The sequence below is a fragment of the Mesoplodon mirus genome (genome assembly GCF_964341445.2).
Source record: "Mesoplodon mirus genome assembly, chromosome: 10".
NCBI classification, from domain to species: Eukaryota; Metazoa; Chordata; class Mammalia; order Artiodactyla; family Ziphiidae; genus Mesoplodon; species Mesoplodon mirus.
The window spans coordinates 25,189,926-25,210,688 of NC_138986.1; the positions used below are offsets into that span (position 1 = coordinate 25,189,926).

Sequence of the window (20,763 nt, forward strand, 5' to 3'; positions counted from 1 at the left end):
GTGAATTCTGTGGCATATGGATTATTTCAATAAAGCTATTTAAAAACTAATGTTAATGTTCAGCTACTGTTTGCTGAACATTACTGGTGTCAGCTATTGTGCTAAGCATCTTATATGTACTTTTTTACTTCTTCATAACAACCACTACAAGCTGGTCATTAACCTCATTTTCTAGATTAAAAACAAAAATTAAAATAGAAACTGAGTAAACACACATGAACCCAAAGCTAATGGGCAGAATGCGGATTCAAATCAAGGTCTAAGTAAGGTCAAAGACCATGCTCTTTTCATTATGCCAATATTTAAATGTGCATAAGTTGCAAGATTTGCAAGAAAGTTACAGAACCTCAATTTTCTAAACACAGTTTACCTTTGAGGACTGAGCCCTTGTATTCCCAGATTGAAGACTACAGGTTTCTCCAAAACAGAGAGAGACACTAATTTAAAACAATCACTTTATTAAAAATAGCAATTTCACAAATACTCATTTAACATTTTGTTGTCACTGGCCACTGGAAAACACACCGGGCGTGTGTACTGATTGTCTAACGTAAACTGAAGCTGGGCTCCCACAAAAAGCCTGGGCATCATCAACTTATGATCAACAGTGGAATAAGTTTGGTGAGCTCAGGAAGGATAAATCCTTCAGCCCTATCAACAACATTTAGCACAGTGCATTTCAAGTATAACCCGTAAGGCAACAATATAAAGCATAGCAGCAAAAGCTCTGTATCACATTTCCTGATTACGCCTTCCACAAGGCCGAGGCCTCCAGTTATGGTGAATTATGGCAAGTCGAGTTCACTGAAAGCAGCATGTGAAAGCAGTCACTGCACTTGCACTTTAATTAATTCCTTATTGTGGAAGATGATTCTGCTACTGGATTCAGCTAGAAGAGTAAAGAATGCTGCTTTTCTTCAAACCACGAGAAAGCGACTGCGTTTCATTTTAGCCGGCAGAAGTATTTGGAACATCTTGTGCATCTGCCAAATGGAGTTTCTGTCTGGATTCATCAGTTAAGAAGATTTTCATTCTCTAGTGAGTGCTTCTTTTAAATTTCTGGAAATTACATTCAAGAGCTAAGAGACAGAGGTAATAAAAAAAGAAGTATGTTTAAAGGGAAAGTGCCTATGCTGCTATTGAGAAACTTGGATGTGGTAAGACAATCTTTAAATGGAGTAAAGTAATTTTACTATGTCTAGAATTTGAAGATTTAAAAACAAATCACTGATTCAAGACTATGTTCCAGGACTTCCCTGGTGGCACTGTGATTAAGAGTCCGCCTGCCAATGCAGGGGACACAGGTTCGATCTCTGGCCCGGGAAGATCTCACATGCCATGGAGCAACTGAGCCTGCTCTCTAGAGCCCGCGAGCCACAACTACTGAAGCCCACATGCCTAGAGCCCGTATTCCACAGCTACTGAGCCCACGCGCCGCAACTACTGAAGCCCGCGCACCTAGAGCCCGTGCTCCGCAACAAGAGAAGCTACCATAATGAGAAGGCCGTGCACCATGACGAAGAGTAGCCCCGGCTCACTGCAACTAGAGAAAGCCCACGCGCAGCAACGAAGACCCAACGCAGCCAAAGAAAGAAAAAAAAATAGGGCTTAAAAAAAAAAAGACTATGTTCTAGGTTCTAATAGAGCACAGAATTATTTTAATGCAGCAAGAATCATTTTCATGGTAAGAAGCTGATTAGAGGCAAATATGAAAACTTACTGGATTAACAAAATTCACTTGAGAAGACAACACCACTTCATTTCCTTGGGAAAATAATTTCTTTGTGAAAGTCCAAGAGAATGAAATAAAAGCATCATAGCTCTAAAACCTTTCCTATAATCCTCTGAATTGTTCTTCAAGAAAACTGGAAATAGGATAAAATTCCTGCATAGTTTATTCCATTCCCTTCTTATCACTGCCTTTCATTTTCCTCTTTCATCTATATGATCCACTTGCCACCTGTTTTTCAAGACTCAATTCAAACAATGATCTGGATATATTGAGGACAACTAAATGCTAGCAATACGTGTACAGCAGACGTTTGCAAAAATGTACAGACATGAGCTGTGCCGTCAGAGATATTCTTGTTCAATTGGAAGGCTGAGATTTAACACATATCAACAGATAATGAAATAACGCAGAATGCTAGTTTGGGGTACAAACAAAATGCTTTATGGAAATGGTCAGCTTGAATGTTATTTGATAAGGAGAAGGGGGAGGCCAGAGCAACTCTAGGTAGAAAGTACAACCTGAACAAAGGCATTAAGGTGAGCATGAACTTGGGCGTCCAGAAAGCCAACTTGGTGGGAATGAAAAATAATGAAAACTATAACAGGGTGACTATGCCGTGATCAAATTACTGAGAACCTTTTAAAAATCTGACATAGTAAAAAACTTGGTGAGAAACAAGAATGGCAAGATGAAAGTGATGTTTTAGGAAGAATAACTCAGTGGCAATGTCTAAAGTCTACAGCAGTACTGTCCAATAGAAATATAATGTAAGCCACAGACATAGTTTTTAAAATATATTTTATTTATATTCATAATCATGAAATTATCATTTCAACATGTAATCATAAAAATATTGAGATAGTTTACATCTTTTCATTCTAAATCTTTGAAATCAGGTGTGCACGTTATACTTAAAGCACATGTCAATCCATGTTGCCAACACTTCATGTGCTCAGTAGTTACTTGGCTAGTGGCTGCCATATTGGACAGTGCAGCTCTAGGGTTTCTAGAGAACAGAAATTTGAAAGGCTGTGGAATCAGGTGATGAGGGTAGAGAATGAAGGAAGAATACAAAACAGAACTGATAACACCTGACAACTAACTGTAATTAAGAGACAGCAAATAATTTCGTGCCCCTGTCCAGGCTAAACGGCAGATAGTGCCACGACTGATTAGCAATGTCTGCTATAGTCATAGGAGGGATTTTTAAACAATCTTGAAGATTAAAATAATAGGGGCACTTGAGAAAACCATAATTCAAAAAGAGACATGTACCACAATGTTCATTGCAGCACTATTTACAACAGTCAGGACATGGAAGCAACCTACGTGTCCATCGACAGATGAATGGATAAAGAAGATGTGGCACATATATACAATGGAATATTACTCGGCCATAAAAGGAAACAAAATTGAGTTATTTGTGGTGAGGTGGATGGACCTAGAGTCTGTCAATACAGAGTGAAGTAAGTCAGAAAGAGAAAAACAAATACCGTATGCTAACACATATATATGGAATCTAAAAAAAAAATGGTTCTGATGAGCCTAGAGGCAGGACAGGAATAAAGACACAGACGTAGAGAATGGACTTGTCAACATGGGGAGGGGGAAGGGTAAGCTGGGTTGAAGTGAGAGAGTGGCATGGACATATATACACTACCAAATGTAAAACAGATAGCTAGTGGGAAGCAGCTGCATAGCACAGGGAGATCAGCTCGGTGCTTTGTGACCACCTAGAGGGGTGGGATAGGGAGGGTGGGAGGGAGACGCAAGAGGGAGGGGATATGGGGATATATGTATACGTATAGCTGATTCACTTTGTTATACAGCAGAAACTAACACACCATTGTAAAGCAATTACACTCCAATAAAGATGTTAAAAAACTAATAGGGGCACTGATGACAGAGAGGAAAATTAGGAGGGAAAAGTATGAACACGGAAAGAACATTTATTACAGATGAGGAAACTAGGGTTGCTAGGCTTTGCTCAAGGTTACATAGCTGCTTACCAAGACCTGAGACCAAGCGGTCCAAAGGCCATGCGCTTGCAGTCTACCACCACAGCCTGCTGAACCGTGGGGGCTGAAGTGAGGAAAGCGGGAGACAAATGAGTCTAAATGTTTAACAGAAACTCAGATAAGAGGAGAGGAGTTATGTGTCATAAGCAGAGAGAGAATATAAAGCATAGAATATAACGTAAAACAAATACAAAGAAAAAAAGAACCGGGAACTACTCCTAAGAAAAGCCTCCTAATTAACTCCTATCTTACCCCCATATTAAACTCTTTCTTGGCAGTGGTATCTTACATTAATATCTCCTACAGTTTATGTGGCTTCTCAAAACTGTATTTTCTTCATCTGTAAAATGGGGAGTATAACACCACCTACTTCCAAGAGTAGGATCAAATGAGATAATGCATGTAAAACACTTCATATAATGCTTGGCAAATAGTAGGTATTCAATAAAGGTGAGATATTAATTACTATTACTGGATTTGTATATATCTTCCTATTTCTTCGTTGTTTTTACTGCACAATTCAGCAGTTAGTATATGTTATTGCAGTAAGAGTGATTTTTAAAAAATATATATTCTATATAGTTTGGAAATTTTCATATACACATGATTACATGTAGCAGTTACCCCATATTAAAGACGATACTCTGAAATGTTAAACAATCTACCCAAATTTACATTAGCAAAACATGGAACCAAATTTCGAAAATCAAATCTCTTAACTCTACAACAGTATCCTTTCCAGTATCTCACTATTTGGTTCAAAGAGATGTCTTACCACTAAAATTATTTTACAGGCAGGATCATTTTTTATTTGTTCTTATATATCTCACATTGTGCCTATCAGTATGTTCAAAAATACATTTTTAAAATTTCTTGAAATAATTGCTCTAAATTGAAATGTCAAAACATGAATATTTTACATGTGCCTTTGTGATTTCCTTTAAGTTAACCCTATAATACACTTTAATGCATCTAAAATATTCTAGTTCTAATACTAAATTTAGAATACTGTATTATGTCTGCTATCCCACTTCCATTTAGCTTAAGAATCTAAGATTCAAAATAATGTATATGGCAACTAGCCTAATTCTTTTTTTTTTTTTTTTTTTTTTTTGCGGTACGTGGGCCTCTCACTGTTGTGGCCTCTCCCGTTGCGGAGCACAGGCTCCAGACACACAGGCTCAGCAGCCATGGCTCACGGGCCCAGCCGCTCCGCGGCATGTGGGATCTTCCCGGACTGGGGCACGAACCCGCGTCTCCTGCATCGGCAGGCAGACTCTCAACCACTGCGCCACCAGGGAAGCCCTAGCTTAATTCTTAATTCTCTTGATTAAAACATTTTAAAAATTTGTCTTAAAAACCCAGAAACCATACAGAGCAAAGCACAAACCGCAGAAAAACAAAATTTCAGCATACAAAACTACTGGGAAATTCCATTTAGAAACTAAAGGGAAAGATGGCCCCAGTAAATAGCAGTAGGTTTCTTCACTTGATTGGGACTATTCACCAAGAATTATAATCTGCGAACTTTTCACTGCTGATGTTAAGCAAAGGATACATGGAAGAATTCAATTCTTCTAGCTGTAACACAAAGTAACAAATTTAAGTTTTATTTTTATAAGATAACTATCATAGATAATTGTTAACCATACATTATTAAAGACATTATTTCACATTTAAGCTTTCTTTAAACAAAAAAGTATTAAAGAAAAAACTTTCTAAAAATTTCCAGACTGGGAAATTCACTTATGCAAAATAATAATAAAGTAGCTTTAGTATTTATGAAATAAGAATATAAGAGAATTAAAACCATATGATAAAAACTGAAGTTTTATAAGGATTCTTAAAACCATGGTTAATTATAATCATCTCTAATAATAGATTTTTTTAAAAAGCTGCCATTTTAATGATCAAAATCTTTAAAAACTTTAAGAATTACAAAAACAATTTTATGTGATATTCAGTTTTTAGTATGAGGTAGAATTAACCACCCCTATTTTACAGAGAGAAAAATCTGAGTTACAAAAACATTAAATTGCCCAAAGTTATACAGCTCTATTGTAGACCCTGGACTAAACAAAGGCTCTCTGGTTTCAAATTCAGTTTTCAACGTACCACAGTCACAATTAAAAGTACAGGTTTGAAATTTTTAAACTATGGGCATACAATTTCACTCACATTTACTTATTCAAAAGATAGAGAAAAGCAATAGAAATTAACCATTTCTGTTACTGGTAAATATGGAATCTGAAACTAAAGAATGTTGAATTCAATTTTTATTTATTTTTGTTCCAAAAAAGATTTAAAGAGGCAAATTTAATTAACACTTTTCAGTATATAAGAATGCTATATGGTGTTACTGGTTGAATTATATCCTCCCAAAATTCATGTTTTAGTCCTAACCCTTAATACTTCGTAACATGACTATATTTGGAGACAGGTTCTTAAAAGAGGGAATTAAGTTAAAATGAAGTCATTAAGATGGGCCCTAATCCAGTATAACTAGTGTCCTTACAAAAAGAGGAAATTTGGACATAGGGACCCACACAGAGAGGAAGAATGCCATGTGAACATGAAGATAATCTTCAACAAGCCAAGGAGAGAGACCTCAGAAGAAACCAACTCTGCTGACACCTTGGTCTCCAGCTCTCAGCCTCCAGAACTGTGAGAAAATTAATTTCTGTTGCTTAAGCCACCCAGTCTGTGGTACTTTGTTACAGCAACCCTTGCAAGCAAATACACATGGCAACCTACTAAATTACCATAAACACCAAACACACTATAAGTAACTACCACCTGAGTAAATAAGGCAAAATGCATTAATCATGCCAGGATCTTTTGACCTACTATCTTCTATATCTTAAGATCTCTTATGTGTACAGAAGCAAGTATTTTCCTTTTAGATTTTCCAATATCCCAGAAAATATGCTTAGATGTAAATATAAGGATATACTGGATCCCAATATATCCTTTGGATATATTGCTTTCAAGAGTATAAAGTCCAACATGGATAAAACTTGAAAACATGACACTAAGTGAAAGAATCCAGACATAAAAAGCCACGTATTTTATGATTCTCATTTATATGAAATGTCCAGAATAGGCAGATCTATAGAGACTGAAAATAGATTGCTGGTTGCTGGGGGATAGGGGGAGGGGAGAACTGAGAGGTACAGGATTTCTTTTTGGAGTGATGAAAATGTTCTGAAATTAGATGTGGTGATGTCTGCACAACATTGTGAATATACTAAAAATCACTGAATTTATACTTTAAAATGGTTAAAATGGTGAATTTTATCTCAATAAAAATTTTGATTAAGAAAGGAGTAAAGAAAGAGGACTGTACTCACATCAGACAGAAGCCTATCCAGATTGGAGTCACTGGCTGCTTTTCTCTTATCCTCAGGAAGTTCCTCTAACTCCCCATAGAGCTCCAAATTCAAGCGAGCTAATTTCTCCTGCATTCCCCGAACATGTTCCATCTGTTCAATGGAACATTCATTTCCTGGGGGAACATTCCAGAACATTAATAAAGATTAGGATAGGTCAAACTAACTGTCTTGAGGAGAAACTTCTAAAGTCAAGGTGCTTAAAAGAAATTGGTTTTCTTTCTTTTGTAAATTACATTAATGACTGCATATTTTCTGTGTAAAATTATAAATCAAATCTTCAACCAGGAAAACAACAACAATCTAAAAAATAATCATGAGCATTAAAAAATGATATAGGGCTTCCCTGGTGGCGCAGTGGTTGAGAGTCCACCTGCCGATGCAGGGGACGCGGGTTCGTGCCCCGGTCTGAGAAGATCCCACATGCCACGGAGCAGCTGGGCCCGTGAGCCATGGCCGCTGAGCCTGCGCGTCCAGAGCCTGTGCTCCGCAACGGGAGAGGCCACAACAGTGAGAGGCCCGCGTAGCGCAAAAAAAAAAAAAAAAAAAAGATATAGAAAAAAATTTAAGAATGAAAGAACCCTTTAGGTAAAAAATTTTTTTCAATAGTAATATATAGAGAGGTGTTAACACCATCTATTCACATCCTAGTTGACAACTGCCATTAAAACTGAGTAACCCAACATTTTATAATGATCTGAGTGAAACTAAGAGTCCTACAAGGACTTCAACCATGAATCATTCTGCCAACCAACCGTGTACTCCTCCTTTAAGAAATATAAGTGAGGGCCTCCCTGGTGGCGCAGTGGTTGAGAGTCCGCCTGCCGATGCAGGGGATACGGGTTCGTGCCCCGGTCTGGGAGGATCCCATATGCCGCGGAGCGGCTGGGCCCGTGAGCCATGGCCGCTGAGCCTGTGCATCCGGAGCCTGTGCTCCGCAACGGGAGAGGCCACAACAGTGAGAGGCCCGCGTACAGCAAAAAAAAAAAAAAAAAAAAAGAAATATAAGTGAAAATATTAATAAAGTGTGAAGAATGTAATGAAGAACCACAATGTATACATAGCAGAGAAGAATGTAATGAGAACCACAATGTATACACAGCAGAGAAAGAAAACTTATTGCTAAAGGACAGGTCTTGCATTGTTTATTGACTAGACTCCTCTGAGGTAGCATTATATGCCCAGAGCAACTGATGTATATACATGAAATATTACAAATTTTCATTCAGTTTCAGTACAGCCTCTCCAAATTCTTGATACTATCATTTTCCCCTCCCAAAACCTCTGATTTTTCTCAAAGGTATAATATAGCTCAGCTAAAGTTGAAGTATGTATCTTGAATAAATATGAATTAATGTAAATTATATTATCTTTTCCTCTAGCCAGCTTTTTTTTTTTTTTTTTTTGCTGTACGCGGGCCTCTCACTGTTGTGGCCTCTCCCGTTGCGGAGCACAGGCTCCGGACGCACAGGCTCAGCGGCCATGGCTCACGGGCCCAGCCGCTCCGCGGCATATGGGATCCTCCCAGACCGGGGCACGAACCCGTATCCCCTGCATCGGCAGGCGGACTCTCAACCACTGCGCCACCAGGGAGGCCCTCTAGCCAGCTTTATAACATCTTCATAAATTGACTATATTACATTATGTTAAGGACTACTAATAATTTTAAAACTAGCTACAGCTCTTTCAAAATCATCCTTTCTTCATAGTAAAATATCTCATATTTCCTCTATTTTAATGATGTTTTTCAACAGTTAGCAACCTGGAAGGTCAAGTGGAAGAACTACCTCAAGAGATGTATATGTATGTGTGTGTGTGTATACATATAAAGATGTACATATATTATATAGACAGAGGAAAACAATATAGAGTAAAAATATAGAGGTAGAAATCACAAGGAACAAGAGAAGAGATTCAGGGGATGGACCCAGGTGACCTAACATGAGAACAACAGAATCTCCAAAAGGATAAAAGGGAACAGATGGAGGAGAAATAAATGACCAATAGAAAAAAATGTTCCTTGAGATGAAAGATGAGTTGGCAGATATGAAGGGCTCACTGATTTCCAGACAGGGATGATACAGTCCTAAGCATATTCTGGTAAACGCTTAAACTTTAAAGACAAAGAAGGATATCTTTCAAGCATTGAGATTGAAAAAAATTACTTGGTAAGAAAGAATCCAGGGACTTCCCTGGTGGTCCAGTGGTAAAAAATCCGCCTTACAATGCAGGGGATGCAGGTTCAATCCCTGGTCAGGGAACTAAGATCCCACATGTCGCGGGGCTGGTAAGCCCACACACCACAGCTACTGAGCTTGCATGCCTTAACTAGAGAGCCTGTGTGTTGTAAAACTACAGAGCCTACGCCCTCGGGAACCTGCATGCCACAACTACAGAGCCCACGTGCCCTGGAGCCTGTGCGCCACAACTAGAGAGAGAAAACCCTCATGCCACAACTAGTGAGAAGCCCGTGCACCACAACAAAGAGCCCCTGTGCCACAACAGAAGATGCCGCGTGCTGCAACTAAGACCCGACTCAGCCAAAAATAAAATAAAATAAATAATAAATAATAAATAAATCTTTAAAAAAAAAGAAAGAAAGAATCCAACTGGCAATCAACTTCTCATCTGCAATGCTTATATATAGCAAACCATCAAATAACAGAGACTTCAGTCCAAGAATACAAAGTCACTTAAAAGTTAGGGCAGGAAGGGTGTTGGGGAGAAAAGTGAAGAAGTAAAAGTGATCCAGAGGTTACATCTCAAGGATGGGAGAGAAGAGAGGGGAGAGGGAAGTGAAAGTATTCTAAAGATGCCACCTTACCGGGATGGAGTAAAGCAAGGAGGAAGGGATGTCATAAAACATCTTTGTGAAATAAATAACATGTTTTAATGTCTTCTTTTCAAATAATAGTATAACCATGACTGGAAACCCAGAAACTATAAGAAAAGATAGACATATTTGAGTATACAAAAATTTAAAACTTTTATAAGGCGATGTATACCATAAATTCCAGACACACTAATGTTGCTTAAAAAAATAAAAACAAAAGAGGTCAGAGGGTTAGTACCTAAAATATGCAAAGGGCTCTTAGTAATTAACAACAAAAGGATAAATAACCAAATGAAAAACTGGGTAAAGGTCCTAAAAAAGAGCAATCCAACCGCTTAACAAACATTCATGGCTATTCAAACTCAACAGTAATAAAATAAAACCGTTTACACCAACAGGCTGGCAAAAATGAAAAGGTTGGTAATACCTATTAGCTGGTGGGAATTCAGGGAAAAGAGCTGTTTCATAAATTGCTAATGAAAACTAAAAGTGCAAGAGCTTTTCTGAAAAGCAATCTGGATACTTTTATTAAAATTAAAATTCCCTCTATGCTTTGACCCAGTGATCCCACTCATGGGAATCCATCCCAAAGAAATCAAAACAGCCACACATGGATACGTGTAAAACGATGTTCACTACACCATTGAGTTTAGCAGCTCCAAACTGGAGACGAGGTACATGCCCTTCAACAGAGAAATGGCTGAATACACCAGGGTATATTCACAACTTGAAAATTATGTAGCCACTAAAAAAAAGAATGAATTAGAGCTATACCAGGTGACTCAGAGAGATTTTCATCAGGTATTGTTTAGTGAGCAAAGCAAGACACCGAAAAGTGTATATAAGATACTATTTGTAGAAAACAATGAAAAGAAAAATCTTTGTGTGTACGTGTGCGTGTGTGCGTGTGTGTGTCACACAGTTAACTGGTTGGGGCTGGGGGGAGGCAGAGGCAGTAGAGGGCGTGAGGGAAGGGGTACGGAAGCCAAGTAAAAGAGCTGGGGAGGGGAAGACGGCACTAAAAACACAATATTTATGTTGATGGCATTTATGCTTTTGTGTGAGATTCCATATGTGTGCACTCAATAATTTTTAGACTGCTTTTTAAAAATGCAGGGAAATAATTTTTATCATCAGAAAAAGCTTATAAAGTGAGTTGGAAGCTGAACATGAAATATCTGACCATACACTTTGTGAACACGTACACAGAAATACCTATTCAGAGTTTTATTGGGACGATCAGTTAACTGTTCTTACGTCTTCATCAAGCCAGATTCTTTAATATTCGAAAGTCAGGCATTGTGAGCAAGACACAAGTTTAGGCTTGAAAGGGTAAAGAAAAATGATCTCGAGTCTTTCTAAAACTGAAACACTAAATCTAAAATATTTCAGTTGACAGAGAATGTCCCTTTTGTTTGTTACACTTTCAAGATACTTAGTCCCTCAACAGCAATCCTACTTTAACAATTCAACTAACCCTCCCTTTTTAAAAAACTTTTTTCCTGAAATCTTACAAGACAAATTATATCCCACAACAAATGAAATCTAGGTTGATTGCATTTTATGCCTCTGGACTGTTGTTTTTTTTTAAATAAAAGAAAATGACACTTCAAAAAGGAATTGCAAAATACATGCAGAAAATATGATGCAAACATCTTGAGAAGAAAAAGAGTAGAGAGAAACATCTATGGATTACCGAATGCTTGGAGTTTTCCAGAGTGGAAGTCATTCAAAAGGCTGAGGAGCCCCCTCTCCATCTCCTGGACATCAGAGACGTCGGTGAGGAAGGAGTGCTGGATCGGGGTTGACTGAGCGCCTTTGCCTTCTCCACCCTGAGGTTTGGTCTTTTCTTTCATCACTCTGTGAAAAGGGTGCAATAAAAAATTAATTGCCTATAATTACCTTTAAAAAGAGATACTTTTTCAGGCTGTTCTAGATAAAGGAAAAAAACAAGACATCCGAATAAAATCAATACTAAATAAAAGCAGCCATTTCAAGGCAGAAACCAAAAGAACAGGCTATGAAAATCTCAAACAAATGTATAAAATAAAACTACTAAGGTATATAAAGAGTTTGAGTAATGTACTTTTACTCTATGGTAATTCTTTGGACTGCAAAAAAAACTGAAGAGAGAATTAGTAAGTCTTTTTACCAGCCTGTGTTTCATATTTCACTTCTCCGTAAACACATTCTGCTTTCCCATCTAACTTTATCCTAGCTGTTCCCTGAATTATGGGCTGTCCAACAAGTGGTTATGGGGCCCCTACTCTGTAGCTGACACAGTGCCAGACACTGAGTATATGAATGCGTGCAGGCCATCAGTGACTGCCCTGAAGCACGCCCAGTCTAAGGAGAGAGACAGACAGAAATTCACAGTCAACATGTGACGGAGAGCTAGAACCTGTTATCCTTGACTCCTCCAGCTTCCTAAGGCTCCCACGTGCAGTCACGAAGTCCTACTGGTCACACCCATAGAGCTGTCTCTAATCTCTCCTCCTCCACTGCCACTGTCCTATACGTGACCCAACTACTCCAGCAGCTTCCCAGCTGGTCTCCCGGCCTCTACGTGCTGTCTCTGAGCCCACAGAGCAGCCAAGTCAATTTTTAGAAAGTCAAGTCAGATCACATAACTTACTTAATGCAAACCTTTCAGTAGTCTGATAACCTGAAGAATTTCTATCCTCTCTTGTATGTCAATGCTCTACACATTCTGAATCTCTTTTGCTTCCTAGAAATCCCTTCTCTCGTCTCCTTGCAGCTAATCCTCTGCCGACGTTAGCACCCTGCCCCTCACTGCCATCCTTGCCAGGCTACCTCCCACACATGCTTCAAGTCTCAGTTTAAATGTGATCTGCTCAGGAAGGCCCTTTCCGAACCCCTAGACTAGGCTAGTTCTCATTACACATGTCTAGCATATGCCAGGCTCTCAAACTCTGGAGTGATGGTGCTATACATACTGTAATATGGGAGCAGAGAGAAAGAACAGTCTACTCAACCTAAGGGTAGCAGAGAAAACTTCCTAAAGGCGATACGGGAGTGAAGGCTTGAAGACTAGGAGTGAACCAGGCAAAAATGGGAGGGGGGGTTGTGTGTTACTTTTATAACCCCGACACGGGCTACAGATCCTGACGTTAACACATATATTCAGGACTCAGTTAATTTCTACATAACATGGCATGAAGACCTCTTCCCCACAGGTGCACTCGCCACAATGTGGGTAAGACAAATAGGGTGTACTGGGGGGCTCTGAGTGTGCGGGCAAAGGTGGCAAGACTAATTAATTCCCGTGAAAAGAAATCAACTTAGAACACGTAGGCCGTTGACACTAGGTCACTAACAGTTCTTCACAAAGCGGGATTTGTAATTTTACATACATGATATTAGATTTACTATCACTATCTAGTATCTTGCTACTCAAAGTGCTGTCCAAGACCTGTACCATCAGTATTACCTGTGAGCTTATCAGAAATGCTTAGCTGAAGCCCCATCCCGAACTAACTGATTCAGAATCTACATTTTAAAAACATTCCCAGGAGATCCATATTCACATTAAAATCTGAGATAAACTACTATGGACTATAAGGTTTCAGTAGAGCAAATTTTTTTTTCTTTCAAATTGGAAGCTTTATCCAAGTAAGTGTTTTGCATCAGTTCATCACTTAACAACCTTCTCAAAAAAGAAAATAAAAATCTGTTTCTTCTTACTTCGGTGTTTTTGATCATGTCACACTGTCTCACTTTATGTTAAAATAATTCAATTAAAAAGCACTCACTGAAATTATACTATGTGCAAAGCCCCACTCTAAATACTGTCTGGCACACGAGACCCAGCCCTCAGGAAGCCCACATTCTAGAAGAGGGTAGAGAAATAAAAGTACAAGGTAGAAAAGACAATGAGATACAAATAAACTGATGCAAAAATTTGGGAAAAGGAGTGATTTCCTTTCAAATCTCTTGGCTTTCTTTCCTCATCAACCATAACCATATTCAAAATCTGATTCTAAATTAAACTCCTCCAGGAGGAAAACCCCTTTCCAATCTGATAATATATTCAAAAGAAGGCCTTATAACTTTTGTTCTTCATTTAGTCCTTATTGGAATGTTCTTTTCCAAGGGTCTCTGGCTATGTCCCTTTTGTTTCCTCAAAGACAGTGTGAGATCATCACCAGCAATCTTGTCTTTTGTGTTAATCCAGTGGCTACAAAGTGCTACAAGCATTACTTCCTTAACTAACTCTCATGATGAGCTTGCAGTTAGCTTATTTAATCATAATTATCTAGAGGATTGAGATTATGAAATGCTCTTTTTTTTTTTTTTTTTTTCGGTACGCGGGCCTCTCACTGTTGTGGCCTCTCCCGTTGCGGAGCACAGGCTCCGGACGCGCAGGCAAAGCGGCCATGGCTCACGGGCCCAGCCGCTCCGCGGCATGTGGGATCTTCCCGGACCGGGGCACGAACCGTATCCCCTGCATCGGCAGGTGGACTCTCAACCACTGCGCCACCAGGGAAGCCCTGAAATGCTTTTTCTCTTAAGATATTATCCTGCTTTCCAAATATCTAACCCTACAAAATACTCATATATGCAGCAATAATAGGTAACATTTAAACTTGCCCCGGGCTTCCCTGGTGGCGCAGTGGTTGAGAGTCTGCCTGCTAATGCAGGGGACACAGGTTTGAGCCCTGGTCTGGGAGGATCCCACATGCCACGGAACAACTAGGCCCGTGAGCCACAACTACTGAGCCTGCGTGTCTGGAGCCTGTGCTCCGCAACAAGAGAGGCCGCGATAGTGAGAGGCCTGCGCACCGTGATGAAGAGTGGCCCCCGCTTGCCACAATGGAGAAAGCCCTTGCACAGAAACAAAGACCCAACACAGCATAAATAAATAAATAAATAAATAAACTTGTCCCATTTCCTTTAAAGCCTTAAGACAAATATTAATATGTTCACTAAATATTAATAATGATTACTTCTAGGTGGTAGGATTTTAGTACTCTTCTGTTTCTTCTTTCAATTTTTCCTGTGTTTAAATATTTACAATAAATACAAATCATTTCTATTAAAACAGTGAACTCATTCTTTAAAAAAAAATAAAACTACCAAAGCACAAACACTCAGCTTAAAAAAAAACAACAACCAGATATGTCTTTTCCATTTCTGGCTAGCTCATCAACTTTGTCTGCAAGTTTTCTTGCTCTGTATTTTTTTTTTTAATATTTATTTATTTATTTGGTTGTGTTGGGTCTTAGTTGCGGCTCGAGGGCTCCTTACTTGCGGCATGCAGGCTCCTTCGTTATGGCGGGCAGGCTCCTTAGTTGTGGCTCACTGGATCCTTAGTTGCAGCATGCATGTGGGATATAGTTCCCGGACTAGGGATCGAACCCGGGCCCCCTGCATTGGGAGCACAGAGTCTTAACCACTGTGCCACCAGGGAAGTCCCTGCTCTGTATGTTTTGTTTTTTTTTTTTGCTCCGTATGTTTTAATACGAGACAAAGTAAGAGCCTTAAAGCCAATCATTCATTCTGCATTTTCTAATCTCTATACACTGTAACCTTCAAAAAATTTTTTTCTAAATCACATGTAATATGTGTCTCAAAAGTCAAACCAAGAGGAAAAAAATGTTATAAGAATTAGTGGATTTAGTATTGACTTTAATAGCATTTTGCTGTGACAATGTGAAAGAAAAGAATTCACCTTTTTAACTTTGGTCGCTGTGAAGTTGACTGTGATGCAGGATTTGAAAACCCCGTGCTTTTACTAACTGGAATGGCATTTTTTTTGGCATTAACAACCTGAGTAGAGTGGGCACTAAAAGACTTAGGACTCCTCCTCTTCACTTTGCGCTCCTCCATTGTTTTAAGTTCCTTACTGCACCAAGGCCAGCTTCTTATGACCTAAGGAAATACAGCAAAATTATACACATATGCTATAATACGCCAAAATGAAAGGGCTTCAAAGACCCACTTCACGGGCTGTAAGAGGATCAAGAATTTCAGAGGTCATTAAAGAAAGTTAGAACAAGGATTCTTAAGCTTAGTTTATTGTATTATGTACACAGAAGCCCTAACCAAAACTGCCTGTTAGACAAAAATTTTTTCACTGTTTATTAATTCATCCCACAAAAATTTACTCTCTTCTACATGTCAGGCAGTATTTGGGGCATTGGGGAGACAGTACTGAACAAGACAAAGTCCCTGCCCTCAATGTTCCCTCCATTCTTATAGAAGGGGAACAACATATAAACACTAAACAAATCATCCAGCCTGACTCAAGCTTTATGTGCCCCTTAGGTCTCCTTCTAAAACGTATTCTTTGAAAAACCACCTAGATACAAACAGATATATAATTGACATGGGTACCTGCATTTTAATTAGCAACTAGAAACCTTATTTCAACTACCAAGTAGAAATTCAGTTGCTGCCTAGAGTTAATACTGATTCTAGTTCCTTGATCAAATGAAGTTCTGTAAAATTAAACTTGTCCCATCACAATTTTAAATTTACTTTCTCTACCTATTTCCAATGAAACATGAAACTTTATTACATAAGTTTAGTTTTGTCAATGTCGAAAAAGTTACACTACGAAGTTACAGTGGGTCCTTCCATAGAGAATATGTGTAAAACCTTCTATTTATCCAGTACTTTCCCTTTATGTATTAACCAGCTTTATTTCTCTAACAGCCACCCATCTAAAAATATCCCTCCACATTTCCTTTTTATTTATGCATCATATTAACTTCTTCCTAAATATATGGTTTCATGCATCATGAGATGAGAAATTTATATGGCTCTTCTCATCAGATTGTAAAGTGCACTAGGACTGTTAGGTCTTTTATTGTGTGTTGTGTTGAATTTAATCATTTTATGACCATTCAAAAAGTCTCAAACCCACTGATGTCACTCCTCAAGTAATTATTTGAGAATTTTAATGAAAATAATTTTTTTTGGCTACTGTCTGGACTCCGAGCTACTACTCGCACTGTTACTTAAACCATTGAGCTCAGTTGGCTCAGGCTGACTCTAGACAATCGTAACTGGAGCTAAACCTCCAAAGGACCAAAGGCTGTAAAGGAGAGGCTCTATTGCCCAGTCTCTAATCCCAGATAATGAACGTAAATCCGCTTAAATCTTGGCTAACAATTTTTCTTTTAAGAAGCATTTTAAGTAACAGAGCAGACATTTTGGGGTTGTTTCAGCATGCAACACAAATTAAATGTTTAAAAAATAACTGAATAGAGAAGATGGGATATCAGTTCTCCAAAGAGGCAAGGATCCGTATAAATTTATGATACACATACACACACTGGTTTTCTAATTTAATTATGTTTAGACACAGTTGGTGACACAAGAATAAAAAAAAAACCAGGAAACAATGCAAATAAACCAACAGTGGTCTAAACTATTGATAAGATGTTCTGAGGGGCCAGGGCTCGAAAATTATGCTTTTTTGGTTAGATAACATCACCACTACAAGAGCACCGAAACCCTTCTTGTATACCAAGCAGCAAGGAACCATTCAGAGAAGACCTTCATAGACTACAGCTCATAGTCTAACTCACACATTAGTTTGACAGCCAGGAACCCACAGCCTCCAAGCCGGACCACTAGAAATTCCTCTTGACTTCACCTCATTGCCCTTCCCTAATCAGCCGTCACGGAGGACCTTCCCAGCCCAGAATCCGGTAGCGGCCAGAACCGGTGGTGGGAGGGGCCTACAGGGGGACATTGCGGGGGTGCCTTTGCTTCCACTTCATACCTGGGGAAGAAGGGAAGAAGGGGATCGGGGTCCTCTTCCTCAACCTGCAAGGACGCCGGGGCCTCTGAAGCCACCGCCGCAGCTGCAGCCGCCGATGCTACAGCTGCAGCTTGAGCCGGGGTCACATCCCGGACCTCTCGTCTCCACAACGCCCTTTGTTTACGGAAGTGACGTAAGGAGGCGGAACCTCCGCTTACTAGCGGGGAGCCTCGCCTCTTCCTGTTCCACATGCGCGGCTCCCGTCTCCGGCTCTGGCACCGTATTGCTTCCCCTGTCCTGCATTCAACTGTAAGTTCGACGGGCATGGAAAGGAGGATCCAGAACTGGGCTTTTATTTTGGGCTCAGTGGCCCAGAAGCTGGGAGGGTCAGGAGGGGAGGTGGAGGCAAGAACCGGAAATGTAGTACCTTTTCCGGAAGCTGTCCCGCCCTCTCCGTGTCAGCTCCCACGCACTACAATTCCCAGCACGCTGTTCGAGCAAGCGTGGAGGCGGAACCAGAGTGTCGCCATAGCAACTGTTCCGGATTGTTTCTGACGCCTCGCCTGGACTTCGCAAGGTAAAACAACGTTGGCTTGTAAGGCGGCGTAAAAAAACGTGATTCTGTTTAGCAACCCCGAGGCTGAGCCCCTGAATGAAATGCTATTACTGCTGCTATAAGTAGCTACTGTTCAGGCACTTGACAGACGTCATCTCTAAACCTCACTGCAATCTATGAATTAGGTGTTAGAATCCCCCTTTTAGAAATGAGGAAGCTGACGCTCAGAAAGGCTGCGTCTCTCTGTCGCCAAGACAGTTCCTCCCTACCTTTACTCCCTCTGGAGAAGGAGTTGAGGATTGAGAGAGATTGAACTCTCCTAAATGAGGGGGAGAATCCATGTTTTATTCCCTCATCTGGGTAGCCTTCCCCGTTAGGGGTGGGAGATTTTAGGTTCATAGAGCTTTAGATTGAAGAGACTAGAAAGCACCGTGTACTTCTCCCTCGTTTGCTAATAAGGAAACCGTATCTAGAGGTCGTATCAATGCCCGAGAGGCAGAGCACAGACGAATGCAATTATCCTGGTTTCTAATATGGGATGTTCTACCGCGACCCCCTCCATTTTTAAAATTCTGAAATGTTTTAAAAAGAAAAACAGAGTAAACATTCATGCACCCACTATCCAGAATTAACGGATGTTACGTTTTATCATTTTATATTTTTAAATGAAGAAATATACCATTACAGATAAAGCGGGTGCTACCTATTCTCAGTGCCACTCTACTTCCCTTCTGAGGGGTAACTACGGTCTTAAATTTGATACGCATCTTGCTAATCTAGGTTCGTATACTTTCACTGTTACTATGTGTTTGTAAACAATATATAGAATGACTTTGGGCTTTTGAAGTTTTACATGAAAGCTTTATATTTTGTGTATTGATCTACAAGTTGACTTCTCACCCAAGTCTGTTTTTTGAGATCTATCCACATTGATACAGATGGCTAGACTTCACTTGTCTTAATTATATAGTATTCTATCAAATAGACTTGCCACAAACTATCTGAGAATTCCCATAGTGATGGACGTTTAGGTTGTTTCCCATTTTTCACCGTTACAAACAATGCTGTAGGGGGCAATCTTCTCAATATCTTTTCTCAATGTCTCTTAACTCATCCCTGAATTGTCTTATCTGAATAAGCAGAACTTGCAAACTGGTGATTCACAGGCTACTTTTTTTTTCCAAGTTGGTTACTAACAGTTAAAAGCGAAGGAATTAAAAATGATGTCAGCTCATCCATTTGGCATCCCAGTAATAAATGGGAAGATCTGACCACACTAGATCTGCACAACAGGCTGGTAACAGTAGTTCAAGCCCAAGAGCAGCTGCCTCCTTTAGATCAGTTCAGGTGATCTCTATTTTTCTCTAAGACACAATGTGTTTAGTATCCCTCTGAGCCCTGTGGTATTTGCATTTGCAACATAATGCAGTAATGAGATAGAGTCATAGAGGTACTTTTTCTAGAGTTCTTGAAAGAAATCTTGTTCTTTGAGACTTACTAGATTTTCCTTTATACTGCAAAGATCCCTGCTTTGGATTGTTAAATGCGCACCTTGTGTAAATTAATCAGATACTTTTTTCCTAAAGACAGTATGTATTTCCAGGATAGGAGCTGTGATCAACAAGACCACTCCCCTCACCCTCCACTAATGTACTCTATATAGCATATTTTCAGAACTTCCCTGGCCAGTCCAGTGGTTAAGAATCTGCGCTTCCACTGCAGGGGACATGGTTGGATCCCTGGTCGGGGAAGATACCACATGCTATGCAGTACGGCCAAAAAAAAAAAAAAAGATTAGCATATTTTCAAAAATATTATTTCTTATGGAAAATTTCAAACATATACCGAAGAAGACAGAATGGTATAATGAACCCCTAAGTATCCATCATCTAGCTGTTGACTCGTGGCCAATCTCATTTCACTTATACCCCTCCCCTGACATTTTCTCCTGTCCAGTAATATCTACATTGAAGCAAATCCCAGATATCACTGAATCTGTAATATTTCAGTATGGATCTCTAAAAGACTTTTAAAAACTTTACCATTAGATCACTATTATTCCTAACACAACACTAATTGCTTAATCTTTTCAAATATGCAGTCAGTGTTCAAATTTCCAATAGCATCATAAGTGTCATAATTTTTTTTTTACATTTTATTAAATCAGGAATATTTTCCTGTAACGTCCTTAGGTGATGAATGGGTTTGGAAGCCACTGTTGTACATCTTCATTTGTTGAGCTGCAAACTGGCAATGTCTTTCCCCTGGAGGTTACACTCTAAAGGAGATGAAAGGTATCTCAACCCAAAGCAAATGGCTATTCTACCTCAGTGCCTGGAAAAGAGTCACGCCTTGTTGTCCGTTGTGGTTCTTTTAGGGAAGAGATTTTTGGGTTTTGATTTTTTCACTTGGAAGCCTATCTATCATTTCCAAGGGTTCCTACATCTCCTTTTCCTCCTATACCAGAATGCCTAGGCCAAGATAGATCAGAATCAATGCTTCT

At 39.4% G+C, this 20,763-nt stretch overlaps 1 protein-coding gene across 5 annotated transcripts; it reads right to left on the reverse strand.

Moving 5' to 3' along the window:
- Positions 1 to 441: 441 nt before the first annotated feature.
- Positions 442 to 18,128, reverse strand: CCDC28A (coiled-coil domain containing 28A). Of its 5 annotated transcripts, none has more exons than XM_082633374.1 (6): positions 17,719 to 18,128; positions 15,665 to 15,864; positions 11,669 to 11,832; positions 7,101 to 7,255; positions 5,309 to 5,331; positions 442 to 1,003 (listed from the first exon to the last, which is right to left on the reverse strand). In XM_082633374.1, the coding sequence occupies exons 1-6, from the start codon at positions 18,028 to 18,030 to the stop codon at positions 949 to 951; spliced, it is 909 nt and encodes a 302-aa protein (XP_082489500.1). In that variant the 5' UTR covers positions 18,031 to 18,128; the 3' UTR covers positions 442 to 948. The 5 variants fall into 5 exon arrangements, with proteins under 5 accessions (XP_082489500.1, XP_082489497.1, XP_082489499.1 ...); XM_082633371.1 differs by having other exon boundaries at positions 17,726 to 17,851; XM_082633370.1 differs by lacking the exon at positions 442 to 1,003 and adding an exon at positions 2,616 to 2,761 and having other exon boundaries at positions 17,726 to 17,851.
- Positions 18,129 to 20,763: the final 2,635 nt, after the last annotated feature.